Source organism: Dermochelys coriacea, chromosome 10 (genome assembly GCF_009764565.3).
Source record: "Dermochelys coriacea isolate rDerCor1 chromosome 10, rDerCor1.pri.v4, whole genome shotgun sequence".
Lineage (NCBI taxonomy): Eukaryota > Metazoa > Chordata > Testudines > Dermochelyidae > Dermochelys > Dermochelys coriacea.
The window spans coordinates 31,912,733-31,927,625 of NC_050077.1; the positions used below are offsets into that span (position 1 = coordinate 31,912,733).

The 14,893-nt window shown below is 40.6% G+C and overlaps 1 protein-coding gene across 9 annotated transcripts in view; it reads left to right on the forward strand.

Annotated features, from left to right (window-relative positions):
- Nucleotides 1–14,893, forward strand: part of MPG (N-methylpurine DNA glycosylase) — a 46,565-nt gene that overhangs the window by 1,738 nt on the left and 29,934 nt on the right. Inside the window, exons 1-3 of one of the 9 annotated variants that reach the window (XM_043493555.1) lie at nt 421–435; nt 11,048–11,302; nt 11,852–12,085. In XM_043493555.1, the coding sequence (XP_043349490.1) occupies nt 11,252–11,302; nt 11,852–12,085 (285 nt within the window). In that variant the 5' untranslated portion in view covers nt 421–435; nt 11,048–11,251. Of the gene's footprint in view, nt 1–420; nt 436–1,742; nt 4,629–9,997; nt 10,095–10,869; nt 11,017–11,047; nt 11,318–11,848; nt 12,086–14,893 lie in introns of those variants that run through there. The other 8 variants (XM_038418240.2, XM_043493554.1, XM_043493559.1 and 5 more) reach the window with 8 other exon arrangements.

Consider the following 14,893-nt stretch of genomic DNA (forward strand, 5'->3'; position numbering starts at 1 on the left):
AATGTGTGGCAGAATGTGGGTAAAACAGAGCAGGAGACATACAATTCTCCCCCAAGGAGTTCAGTCACAAATTTAATTAACACATAATTTTTTTAACAAGTGTCCTCAGCATGGAAGCATGTCCTCTAGAAAAGTGGCCAAAGCATGAAGGGGCTTATGACTGTTTAGCATATCTGGCACATAAATGCCTTGCAATGGCAGCTACAAAATTGCAACACGAATGCCGGTTCTCGCTTTCAGGTGACATTGTAAATAAGAAACAGGCAGCATTATCTCCTGTAAATGTAAACAAACTTGTTTTGGCAATTGGCTGAATAAGAAGTAGGATTGAAGTTTTACATTGTTTTGTTTTGAAGTGCAGTTATGTAACAAAAAAAGTCTGTATTTGTAAATTGCACTTTCAGGATAAAAATTGCACTACAGTACTTGTATGAGGTGAATTGAAAAATACTATTTCTTTTGTCTATCATTTTTACAGTGCAAATATTTGTAATAAATATAATATAAAGTGAGCACTTTATATGTGTTCTGTGTTGTAACTGAAATCAATATATTTGAAAATGTAGAAAAACATCCAAGAATATTTAATAAATTTCAATTGATATTCTATTGTTTAACAGTGCAATTAAAACTGTGATTAATCATGATTATTTTTTTGAGTTAATTGTGTGAGTTTAACTGAGATTAATTGACAGCCCTAAAAGTTATGTCTGTGTTCCTGGGAAAGTGCTTATCTTCCAACAGTTGAGGGTACAGATGCACAAGCAAGAACTTAAAGTTCTGCTTGCGTTTTTCACTTCAGCTAAGTGTGTGCTGTACAAGCTGGAAGGCAGCTACTGTCTAACAGCAGCCTTGCACAAACAGTCTAGGACTGTCAGCAAAGCTTAATGCTGTATTAATTTGAAATCACCTAAGGAGTTTGGTCCCCAGTCATGCAGAAACTGACATGCTTAAGACTCATTGGATGTTGATTCCCTGAGACTACTTGTTTAAATTTTCACAGGTTTGGGGCCTAGTTTAATGCCAAGGTTTTTAATCATGCTGAAGACACCAAGATAAACATTGGTAAATAGCATAAATAGTGTTTCAGGATCTTGAATGGCTACAGCAGTGATACTCAAACTGTGACTCACGAGCTGCAAGTGGCTCTTTAATGCATCTCCTGTGGATCTTTGCAGCACGTGGTATTAAAACAGTGTGTGATTTAATGGTTAACCAACCTAAGTTATTAACCAGTCAGGATACTTTTACTATGTTGTTAATCAGTTGTCAACTTGCATCAAGTTATTAACTTATTTGCTGTGAGAATTATATAACTAAATATTTCCCATCATGCTGTTTAAATATGAATAGTACTATAGTGAATGAAACAATGAATTCACACTACTGTGGCTCTTTTGGGTAATGTTGATTGGTAATTTGGCTACTGAAGCACTGAGGTATGGGTATCACTGGGCTACAAGTAATCAGTGCCTCCCTTTTATGTCTCATCTAAAAGAAGGGGTCTCCATCAGCACAGTGCCCATTAAACCTTGCTGGAGCATTGAGTTAGTACTGCATCAGAGGGCATAGTGACAGAATCACTTGCTGCTTCTGTAGGGAAACCTCCCAGTGCAATATCCACTTGGCCTGGGGCTGCTAACTTGTGAGTTCTGACATCCCTGCTTTAAAGGAATCTGCAGAGGTAATAACAGGGTTGTTCTTTTGTTTAATTCTTTACAATATGTAAAGAAGTCCTGGGGAAAAACCTTAAGGGAGTTGGAATTTACATTAGAAATTCAGGTATTGTCTACTTTGAAGACTGTGTGGATGACTGAAGAACTAGTAGGGAAATTATATTACAGGCACCAAGGAAGTGGAACCTGTGTGAAGAGAGGGATTTTTATTCAGACTTTTTATACTCTTGGTGCTTTGTTTATTTGTTAATGCCTAGCTAACTGAATTGCTTGATAGTTTTGGAGGAAAGAATCAGTAACAATCCTGTTTCTTCAGTTAAGCGTTGTCATAGTTACCACTGGAGTTCTTGACTCCTCCAAGGAGTCTTCAGCAAAAACAGGAAATGTAAGACTTATAAATTCATACATATTAAGGCCAGAAGGGACCATTATGATCACCTAGTCTGACCTCCTGTGTTACACAGGCCAGAGTATTTCACCCTGTATATTCCTCATTAAGTCCAATAACTAACTAGAGCATATTTCTTTACAAATACATGTGACTGGACATAGTATTCCATTAATGGTCTCACCAGTGTCAAATACAGAGGTAATAACATCTCCCTTTTTCTACCTCATATTCTGCTGCTTATACATTCAAGGGTTGAATTTGCTCTTTTGGCAGCGGCATTGCCATGAGCACACATGTTCATCCAGTTTTCATTGTTACCCCAAAGTCCTTTTCACAGTCACTGCATTCAAAGATATAGTTCCCCATTCTGTAAGTATGGCCTGCATTCTTTGTTCCTAAATATATGATCTGCATTTGGCTGTATTAAAATACTTTGATCACCCCAAAGTTGCCACGCAGTCCAGATTGCTCTGCTGGGGTGACAGGTCTTCATCCTTATTTACAACCCAACATTTTTTGTGTCATCTGCAACATTTATCAGGCCACTGGATTTTATATTGTCTTTCAGATGGTTGATAAAGATATTCAATATCATTGTAATGAAAGCTGATCGTTGTGTGTCCCCAGTAGAAGCCCCCCAGCTTGATGATGGGTCTCTGTTAGCAATGACATTTTGAGATCTCAGACAGTTTCTAATCCATTTAATATGTGCTATATTGATTTCTGAATGATACTATTTTAATCAGCATATCATGAGATACAAAGTCTTGCAGAAGTCAAAGCATATTGTATCAACATTTAAAAAATCAAACTTATTTGACAGGACCTATTTTCCGTAAAAAAAAAAAAAAAAAAAAATCTTGTCAGGCATTAATTCTACCATCCTTTTATTCTTTATTGATTGAGCCTTGTATCAGCCAGGATCAGTGACAGTCTGGCCTATAATTACCCTTATGGTCCCATTTACTCTTTTTAAATATTGGCACAACTTTTCCTTCTTTTCAGTCCTCTGGAACTTCCCAAGTATTACAAGATTTATTAAATATTAATATCAGTGCTCCAGATATGTCCTCGGCCTACTCTTTTAAAACAGGTGCCAATTATCCTGATTTGCCAGTCTAAAAATATTTATCTTTTGGTGAGTCTGTTTAATGTCCTTCTTAGTTACTGTTGGCACAGAAAGGATTTCACTATCATGTGATACCAATATATCATCCAGCTTCTTGCAAATTAAGAACAGAAATGTTGATTGAACACTCTTGTCTTGTTTGCATCATTAATGATGTAATCACCATCTACATGCATCATGGACCCATATATTGTTAGGATTTCTTTTGTTCCTAATATTTAAAAAAAAATTACTTCTGATTGGTCTTAACATTATTGGCCATAGATGGTGTGAAGTAAATATTACATTAAATGTTCAGGATGGAAAGAAATATAGTTTCCTCATTTTCTGAGCACCATCCAGCCTGTGCATTGAGTAAGGCTGTCCCATGGGGGCAAAGGAGTATGTGATTATGTAAATAAAGAATGTATAATGCATATGCACAATAGGGGTGCATTGAGATTGCAGTTACTTACATTCTGCCATTTCCTAACTTTTGAGTTGATTTATTAACCTAAATAACCTTCATTTAACATAGTTATTTTTTGTACATAGAAATGTAAATAGATTGGCCAGGGATTCAGTTATATAGATAGGGTATTGAATGCCATACAGTCTCTGGGGTAAATGGTGTAATGACACAGCTAATGCCTGGAGAAGCAACTGCTGCAGAGAAATGTGACCTGCATGAGATCTCCTAGAAATAATATATACTTTGTCTATGGGGAGGGGAAGGAAGAAGCCTGGTCCAAGGCCTGTCGGAAATGTGCTGCAAGTTTATTTTGGAAAATAGAGGCTTCTCACAAGGAGAGACTGGTGTAACACTGGAAACTAGGCCACTCTGCTATGGAAGGGACTATCTTTTGCTGGAATGTCAGTGGTGCCTCACACACTTAAGCTTTCCTCATGCCCACATGGGTCTGTGCTCTACTAGCCTCCTAAATACCCTTGTTTTGGGGATCTGTGCTGTCACCTCAACTCAGTTTTTGCCTTCCTTTAGGTTGGAAGTCATGACCCTCACTCCCTTTCTCTGTTCCCTAAACCATGCATGTAATATCCTTCCAAATGATAATTGATATCAGTTCAGTTGATTAAAATCCCAGGATGTTGAGCCGGCTGATATTTGTTGTCAGTTTTAGTCTTAACTCCTGTTTGTTTTTCACATTTAATATGTAATTTTGTCATTTCAGGTTTGTGCTGTGTGTTTGAATGTTGAAAAGAGCCTGGAATGGCTTCAGTAAAAAACCCCGTGTGTAGATTTTGAAGCTGTGAATTTTTCAGTTCTCCTCTTCCCCCTTAATCTTCCCCTGTTCTTCGCAGCAGGATAAATGTTTTATTTCAGAACTACTAAGATGTCTGGTCTGAAGTTACATCACATGTGGCAGCCAGATGGACGGGAATGTACTGGGAGTTCTTTCTTACAGGAAACTAACATCCCCAGCAGTCACTAAGGGTGGGTATAACCCTTCATTCATTTTGCCAGACTTTTAAAGAATTGGTAGGAGTAAACCCACTATATCCAATGGATCACCCTTGTACACGTTTGTTGACCCCCTCAAAGATTTCTAATAGATTGGTGAGGCATGACTTTTCTTTACAAAACCATGTTGACTGTTTCCCAACATATTATGTTAATTTATGTGTCTGATGATTCTATTCTTTACTATAGTTTTAATCAATTTGCCTGGTACTGAAGTTAGGCTTACTGGCCTGTAATTGTCAGGATCACCTCTGGCGCTTTTTAAAAAAATTGGAGTTACATTAGCTATCCTCCCATCATCTTGTACAGAGGCTGATTTAAGCAATAGGTTCCATACCACAGTTACTAGTTTTGCAGTTTCATATTTGAATTCCTTGAGAACTGTTGGGGTGAATTGGTTCCAAACCCACCTCTATTGAAACCTCAATCTGGGACAGTTTCTCAGAGTTGTCACCTAAAAAGAATGGCTCAGGTGTGGAAATCTCCCTCACATGCTCTGCAGTGAAGACCAATGCAAATAATTCAAGTAGCTTCTCCACAATTGCCTTGTCTTCCTTGAGTGCTCCTTTAGCTTCTCGGTTGTCCAGTGGTCCCACTGATTGTTTGGCAGGCTTCTTGATTATCCTCATTCCACCAAGTTTCTGTGATGCCTATTATATCAATATTGGCATTTAATACCAGGCACTCAAGTTCACCCATCTTAGTATTTAGACTTTTAGCATTTGTATACAAGCACTTAGAAAATTTGTCAATATTTAGTTGTCTGCATTCATGTGATGTAGTTGAATGGGACTTTTTTAAAGTTGATTGTTTGTTTCTCTTCAGAGCCTACAGGTACTTTATAAACTCCTATCCTTTCCTTTTTACTAGGATATGGAGAATCCCTGTTAAATAGATCCTTCCCTAAGGGATGTCTCTGTCCGAAAAGAGTGTTCCTCCGTATCTGTTGGCTTTCCCCCAGCTTTTAGTTTAAAAATTTTTCTACAAACTTTTTAATTTTACTTGCCAGCAATCTGGTTCCATTTTGATTTAGGTGGAGCCCATCCTTCCTGTACAGGCTCCTCCTTTCCCAAAAGGTTCCTCCATTCCTAATAAACATAAATCCCTCCTCCCGACACCACTGTCTCAGCCACCCATTGAGATGCTGCATTTCTGCCTGTCGAACTGGCTCTGCGTGTGGAACTAGAAGCATTTCAGAGAATGCTACCATGGAGTCCTGGATTGGAATCTCTTACCAGCACTGCACATAAGTCTGTCTTGAGAGATCTGCAACCTTCGTATCCGGCAAGCAATTGGCTATGTGTTTCTCCTAGTTATCAGAAGCCTGGGCAGTTGGGGACCTCCCTCTGGAGCCATCTGCTTCTCCAGAAGCAGCTAGAGCAGCAGCATGCTTTTAACCATTTCATGTTTGCTCTCTACTAAAGGCACATACAGGAGTGGGCAAGAAGCCTGCTCTAGCAGCTGCAATCTGCACTGGTGAGCTATTGCCATGTGACATGGTTGAAAGAAATCTTCTGGCTCTGTAGTCGGTGAAGACCTTCATGCCTTCTCCTCCTTTATAAATACTCTGGAAGGAGCTGCCTGTGAATGCACTCTGGTTAGAATAACTAGAGAAGGCTGGGTGTGCCTGAGCAGCAGCAATGTGTGTTCAGAACTTGGGCTGCATGGGGCATGTCAAGTGCTGAGCAGCATCAAAACCTTTTATATATGTGCTGTTGACCTGTCTGTCATTACAGCTGAAAGCACGCTAAATATCTTCCTGTGTATAGCATAGCAGCTTCTGTGAGGAACGTCTGTTATGACACAGAGACCCCAGCACACTCTCTGTGGTCAGTGTGCTATCATTTACCTCTTGATTCTTTTTGTTCTCTCATCTCACAGCCTGGGCTCTGCAATTTTGTAACTGATCTTTTTTCAGCATCTTCAGCCATTTGTAATTAACTTGACTTCTTGCTTAAAATCTGTGTTAGAAACATATTGAAATGCTGTTTAATTCTTATTTGCTGCTCTTAGAATGGTGAGTAGCTGGCTTTTTACAGGTTTTAGGGTTTTTCAAAGGCATAGAACATACAGAGCTAGACTTTTCTTGTTAGATTATTTAATATAAATGAAAAACCCTACTTTGACTACAATCCCTGGAGTTGCCTACATACTTGCATTAGAGAAGATGGTGTCCTTTACTTGCCAAACAATTGCTTGGTAACTGATGGACTTGGAGTGACCTGACATGTATTCTAGTGTGTGTGTTAAGTGCATGTTTCCCCGCAGTACATAGGCACCAACAAGCAGGAAGATAAAGGGAAGGAGTGGGTTTTTTTTTTTTCCTTCCCAAGGCCTCTTAAATGGGATCAACATTCCATTAATCCCTGTTCTTTATAGAGGCAGTACACAGGTTCCATCAAATACTTATTTATAACAGACAAGTTTGCCATAGTGTTCTTTTCTGGCCATTGAGTACTCTAGTATCCTTGGCTGCCATTTGCTTCAAGTGAGAGTTGAGGGTGCTGAGTGCCTTGCTGGATTAGCCCATAGATTTCTAGGAGAAGAGCAAAGATACGCTCCCCAAAGGTGCTAAAACTGTGGTAACTGTGTACTGAAATGTTTACATGACACACATGCAATTTTTATGAATTACTTTAATTTGAAAGACAATAGATGCTGAATGACTCTGAGCCTCTTTCCGATCTTGCATTCCACAAGAGCAGCGGTTGCCAAATGAATTAATGCACCATGCAGACTGGTCATATTTTCAGCATATCTTTATGTATGGCTAGTGAACTGGACGTTCCGGTTAACCATTCAGGGCAAAAAGAAAAGGAGTACTTGTGGCACCTTAGAGATTAAGAAATTTATTTGAGCATAAGCTTTCGTGAGCTACAGCTCACTTCATCAGATGTATTCAGTGGAAAATACAGTGGGGAGATTTATATACAGAGAGAACATGAAATAATGGGTGTTACCATACACACTGTAACGAGAGTGATCAGGTAAGGTGAGCTATTACCAGCAGGAAAAGTGGGGGAGGGGACCTTTTGTAGTGATAATCAAGGTGGGCCACTTCCAGCAGTTGACAAGAACGTCTGAGGAACAGTGCGGGGGGGGAACAAACATGGGGAAATAGTTTTACTTTGTGTAATGACCCATCCACACCCAGTCTTTATTCAAGCCTAAGTTAATTGTATCCAGTTTGCAAATTAATTCCAATTCAGCAGTCTCTTGTTGGAGTCTCTTCAACAAAAAAACTTTGAAAACAATTGCCACTTTTAGGTCTGTAATCGAGTAACCAAAGAGATTGAAGTGTTCTCCAACTGGTTTTTTGAATGTTAAAATTCTTGACGTCTGATTTGTGTCCATTGATTCGTTTACGTAGAGATTGTCTAGTTTGGCCAATGTACATGGCAGAGGGGCATTGCTGGCACATGATGGCATATATCACATTGGTAGATGTGCAGGTGAACGAGCCTCTGATAGTGTGGCTGATGTGATTAGGCCCTATGATGGTGTCCCCTGAATAGATATGTGGACACAGTTGGCAACGGGGTTTGTTGCAAGAATAGGTTCCTGGGGTAGTGGTTCTGTTGGGTGGTTGCTGGTGAGTATTTGCTTCAGGTTGGGGGGCTGTCTCCCAAGATCTGTGAGAGTGATGGGTCGTTCTTCAGGATAGGTTGTAGATCCTTGATGATGCGTTGGAGAGGTTTCAGTTGGGGGCTGAAGGTGATGGTTAGTGGCGTTCTGTTACTTTCTTTGTTGGGCCTGTCCTGTAGTAGGTGACTTCTGGGTACTCTTCTGGCTCTGTCAATCTGTTTCTTCACTTCAGCAGGTGGGTATTGTAGTTGTAAGAACGCTTGATAGAGATCTTGTAGGTGTTTGTCTCTGTCTGAGGGGTTGGAGCAAATGCGGTTGAATCGTAGAGCTTGGCTGTAGACAATGGATCGTGTGGTGTGGTCTGGATGAAAGCTGGAGGCATGTTAGTAGGAATAGCGGTCAGTAGGTTTCCGGTATAGGGGAGTGTTTATGTGACTATCACTTATTAGCGCCATAATGTCCAGGCAGTTGATCTCTTGTGTGGACTGGTCCAGGCTGAGGTTGATGGTGGGATGGAAATTGTTGAAATCCTGGTGGAATTCCTCAAGGGCTTCTTTTCCATGGGTCCAGATGATGAAGATGTCATCAATGTAGCGCAAGTAAAGTAGGGGCATTAGGGGATGAGAGCTGAGGAAGCATTGTTCTAAGTCAGCCATAAAAATGTTGGCATACTGTGGGGCCATGCAGGTACCCATAGCAGTGTCGCTGATTTGAAGGTATACATTGTCCCCAAATGTGAAATGCTTATGGGTGAGGACAAAGTCACAAAGTTCAGCCTCCAGGTTTGCTGTGACATTATTGGGGATACTGTTCCTGATGGCTTGTAGTCCATCTTTGTGTGGAATGTTGGTGTAGAGGGCTTCTACATCCATAGTGGCTAGGATGGTGTTTTCAGGAAGATTACTGATGGATTGTAGTTTCCTCGGGAAGTCAGTGGTGTCTCGAAGATAGCTGGGAGTGCTGGTAGCATAGGGCCTGAGGAGGGAGTCTACATAACGAGACAATCCTGCTGTTAGGGTGCCAATGCCTGAGATGATGGGGCATCCATGATTTCCAGGTTTATGGATCTTGGGTAGCAGATAGAATACCCCTGGTCGGGGTTCCAGGGGTGTGTCTGTGCGGATTTCAGGGCAGTAACTCCAGCACGTTTTGAATGAGAGTTGTTTCCTAGGTTGAACCTTTAGAGGTCAATGTGATGTCCAGAAGTGTTCCTCCTCACACACCCGCCGCCCCGTGCGTTTGAATGGGGACACTCATTTGCAGGTGTGCCATACATGAGAATGACCTCAAGTGGAATTTTTAAAGATTCCCACAAATATAAATGAAAGCTGCGATGTAGAGTTTAGCATGCAGCTGGCCTTTCCACTTAAGTCTCTAGCATCATTGGATAATTGCACTAAAGGAATATTTTATTCCTCAACTTATGTATTTAGAAAAAAACTAATCAAACTGGCTGTCTCTGTGCTGTGTTTTGGCGATTTCCTGCTATGCACCCTAACGTACTTTAATGGATCCTTCTGGAGCAGAATGTGGTGTTACAGGAAATAGTGTTGGTGATTCAGTAGGGGGCTGATTCAGTCTGAGTCAGTAATGAGCTGGTACTAGGGGCTGTTGAAGTGGCCATCGGTCAAGAGAGACATAAAATGTCGGTACAAATGGCTTTTAGCATCCATGGCATTTTTAGAAGTATATAGATGTTCTTGCCACACATCAGTGTAGACAATTACATACTTATTATGTAATTCTTTCCCTTGCAGTTTCAGTTGGTACAGGATTGTTCTTCATTTCCTGTTGAGCAGTTTTGCTCGGAACATGGCAAGCATTCATCTAGAGGTGGCTGGATTTCAGAGATTGGTGAGGTGATTCATATTATAGCAGAGTTACGTTGAGATTTCCTTCAAGGATATGTCTACGCTGCAGCTGTGGGTGCGATATGCCGCTTGAGTAGATGCACCCATGCTCGCTGTACTCTAGCTAGCTCATTAAAAATAGGAGAGGATGCTCCGGCACGGGCTTCAGCACCTGCTGCACAAGCCCACCTGTTGCTGACATCCTCACTGCTGTTTTTAGCAAGCTAGCTAAAATACAGCTAGCATGGGTGCATTTACTGGAGCTGCCATTCACACCCATCACTGCAGTGTAGGTGTACTGTAAAGCTGCTGTTTTCACATGCTCACAACCTCCTGAAAGTTTTTCCCCTTTGTGGCTGGAGCTTTCTTAGCTTGGTCCCAGAAAAGAATTTTGAGAAGGCTTGAACTTGATTTTGGCCTTTAAGGCATTTTATATTATTGGAATGTGGGAAAAATGCACTTTTCCCACCATTTTAAATATTATTTTGTGCACTAATAACTCAAAAATGGATGAGCCAAGACCCCCTCTAAACGTTGTGTGTAAATAGTCCCTACTGGTGAGCTGGTCTTTTACTAGATTTGGAGGGGAATAGTTCACACTGGAAAGTTGTAAATTGCTTCTGAGCATAGTGAGTGGTTGTATTCTAACAAAAGCCCTGACCCCTTTCGTGACATCCGAATATACAGCTTCATAGCATTTTTTGACAGGCCCAAAGGAACTGTTCCATTGAAACAGTTTTGAGGACTGTGTGTGTTCTTGCTGGCCTCTGCTTTTTCAGATGTGCCTTTCAGGAAAAAGTCTCCAGTCCAACAATACAGCAGCAAAGGTGAACCTCACTGGTTTTACCTGCGTGAGATGTGAACTTTGCTTCCGAGCGCCCAAGTCATATTAATACTTAGCGTAGATCTTCAAGTGCTTTACACAGGTGAGTAAATGTAATTATACCCGTTTTACAGATATTGAAACTGTGACACAAAGAGTGGAACAGTGATTTTCTGAAGCTCGCACACCAAGTCAGTGGCAGAACCAGAAAAAGTACCCAGGTCTCCTGATTCCCAACCCTGTGCGCTGTTCACTGGAATACTGCCACTCATCTCACTGATGTGTAATGTTCAAAAGTTATTTGGGATCATACTAAGGCAGTTTTAACAGAAGTTCTGATGCAAGCATGTCTACAGCAGATGTGCTACCACAGTGCTTGCTATAATCCAGTACGTTTAGACTAAATGAGTTCGTTAGTGTGAAGAATGTCATCTTACTTGACTGATCTGTGTACTGTATATGTTCAGATCCTTTTCTGCTCACTTTGCTGTCTGAACTGTTTGTTTCTCTTTGCTGCTGTGAGCCCTGCTGAGCCAGCACAGGTCTTGAAATGGCTCTTAGAGTCTTCTTTGGCTTGTGTATCATTTAACAGAATTGCATAATCTTTGTTACAGGTTGTTTTCAGGGCTAGCAATTAGAAATTTATTTTTACTTGTAAATGTAGCAGATTTGATTTGATTTGGATTCCGTAAAAGACAAAAACTGGAGCCCCGGGCTGCTATTTTACAAACACTTGTCAGAGCAGAAGCCAACTTTGCATTGCCTGACTTAGCTGCCTATAAATGTGTAACCTGGTTGTAGACTGTGTCTAGTTTGTCCAATAAATTAGAGCTTTTGTATTCACTTGGATAAAAAGATCTATGTAAAAGCTCACCATCATGGAAATTAATTCCTGTAAATACATACAAAGAGTTTATTTCATTTTTTTTAAATGACAGTTTTCCAGAATGATGCCAAGAAAAAGAAAGCGGTTAACTCCATTAAATGCTGTCCAAAGTAAACCTGGCTTCTCTCCAGCTGACACCTCTGGGAGCCTGACAGTTCTTCTTGATGGGAATTCCTCTCCAGTAAGCAGCAAATATTTCAGTGAAGAGAAGAGGACATCTTCCCGGCTAGGGACAGACTTTTTCAACCAACCCTGCATCAACCTGGCTAAATCATTTCTAGGACAGGTAATTGATACAAGGACTCATGCTCGTGTCTGTGCCAACAGGTTTACTTTATGGTACAGCACACACCAACAACATAAGTTGTTGGACCATAACTGCATCCTTTTACTGGGTTTTAATTCCAAAGCGCTCTGCTGTTACAGGAAATATGGGCTCACTCCTGCTCTTGGTGAAATCACTGGGACTTTTGGGAACAGGGTTGGGCCCATTTTGGTCGTATGAGCAGAACCAGTCTCTTATCAGATCTCTTTTCTATTGCATTTTGCATTAAGCTTCTCTTGAAGCTTTTTTTTTTTTTTTTTTTTAAATCCGGTTTACTCACTGAAATGGGATTGCTGACTGATCCAGGGCCATTATTCTTGTAACAGGTTTTCCTGTATGTTGGCTTTGTATTTTCTTTGGCTGGGTGGCCTAGTGAATAGGGCACTGAACTGGGACTCAGGAAACCTGAGTTTTATTCCCAGCTCAAGCCTGCTGGGTGATCCTGGGCCAGTTATTTCCCTTCCTCTGTCTCAGTTTCTGTGTTTGTGAAACGGAGATAATGCTTCTGACCTCCTTTGTAAAGCACTGTGAGATCTATGGATAAATAGCAGTTTATAAGGGCTATGGATTGTTATTATGCTATAATATGTCGGAATAGTTACTTCTCTCTGAAAACCCAAACTACCATTCTAGACTTCGTGCCTTCTTTCCTGCTGCCTTGCATCCTTGGAACAGCCTCTCACTTAATATACACCAAGCTCTATCCTCTTAAGAGGCAACTATTGCCTCTTTCTTTGCAGATGTGAAGGGTCTTGATTGCCCCTGAATCAGCATGGATCTATCCTACAGAAAAGGCAAGGTGCATGATTTCACCCTTCCTTGTGCACTACTTAACTGTGTTCCATCGAGGATCCCTTTGCACTAGAACACAATGTGTTTTGCGGTGCAGGCTGTGGGTGTCACAGGGGTGGGGCTGTTGGATCTTTGTGCACATCCATCAGACATTCTCTACCTACCCATGAGGCGGGGAGCCACAGGAGCCCTGAGGCTGTGTTAGCAGATGCATAATATCTTCACGGCCTTCCCCCTGAGGGACCAGAAATCCCCATTACATAGTTCAGTTAAATGAGTTGTGTACTTTAGCCCAGAATTAGCCCTTAAATCTCTCAAACCCCACCCACACATTATTGAGGCACTCCAAAGGTCTCAAACTTGTGTGTTCCAGCTCTGTATTGTCCTGTGTTGTGCCTGCTATCCCTCTTGGAATTTTTTTTTTAAGTTGTCATGGAAAAGTTTCTGTTAGTCTTAGATTTGGTAAAAGTTTTGGATTTTGGCTTACAAAACCTAAATTTTGGGCCATACTTGGCCTGACAGTAACTCTTTAAAATGCATTTGGTCATATTAGGTCAATAGGACACAGAAACCTAAATAGAATAGAATACATCATAGGATATTTTGCATATGTACTAGTGAATGAGGATAGTTAAGGGCATTTGCTTATTTTTCCACTAGGAGAAACCCTTGTCTTTATTCTACTTCAGTGAATTGTTTTTGCTGTAATGGAGGACAAAATACAAATGTAGTTTGCTAATCATCAGTGGAAGAGGGATGTGTGTTCTGAGTGGCTTTCTTTGTGCACGTTTGGGGTAGCTGAGAAATCAAGGAAATGGCTGTGTGAGTCTTAAAACCACAATTTGATCCTCAGCATTTTTTCTGTTTAAAAGAAAGAGTCAGCCATGGGTGTCTGATGCTTTTGGAGCATAAAAGCTGACAGTCATTAGTCACAGTTCGTGACTTCAGACTGGCCAAAAAATTAGTATGCTTCTGAAGCCTCTCTGTGAATATTCCATGATTGAAAATGGTAAACTCAATAATTTCTCTGATACTGTTGATAACTCGGGAGTTGTTAAAAACAGATTCTAAAATGCAACAGTTGTAGTGTTTGATGCAGACCTCTGGCAAATCCATTACTGGATCAAGCCAACAATTGCTTTAGCAATCCAGTGCAAGCATCTGGCAGGAATTAAGCTCTCTGCTTCATGAGGGTCATTCCAAAATCACTTATTTTTAAATATGGGAGTGCAGAATGTAGTATAATTAAACAGAGAGTTTGTGCCCAAAAGAGGCTACGTTGAAGTATTTCATAAACACATTAAATAAAACAAGATGTCTGGAAACAACATTAGGTCAAACCACAAAAAACAATGTGTATGGATTTTGCTTATGTTTTGTTTCTCTCTCATTTTAAAATTCGTTTCACCATTCTCTATTTCTCCACCTACCCTGAATTATTTACCTAAGTGCCAGCAGCAGGGAGCCTGTTTCAATAGCAAAGTTTTGTCAAGCTGTTTCCCAGAGTCTCTCCACTGCATGTTATGTAGTGTGGAAACTACAAAAGTATTATTAATACCCTGATTATTACTATGTGCCCAGCTGGGGACCAGGACTTGGTACTAGTCTTGGTAAGACTGTGTCCAATGAGGAAGTTATTTCATCATATTTGTTGTCATATTTTCCTCTGAATTAAATAATACACATTTAATGATGTGCTAAAGTTGTGATTTAGAGTCCGTGTCAGTGAGTTAACAGGTGGCACTCTTTGCTTCAGCCAATACACATGTTGGATGGAACAAAAAACAAGTGTGCAGGCTGGAAAAAATGACCTTATTTTATGCCTATGTAACACCATAAATTTGTACTGCATGATACAGTCACATTAAAAAAAATGGAACTTATGTTAGGAACTTATGATAGGTAAGTGTCTGGATCCTTGGACTGAGGTGGGAGCTGGAAAAGCTCACATTGATTTGCAGAGCATTCTATGGGAGA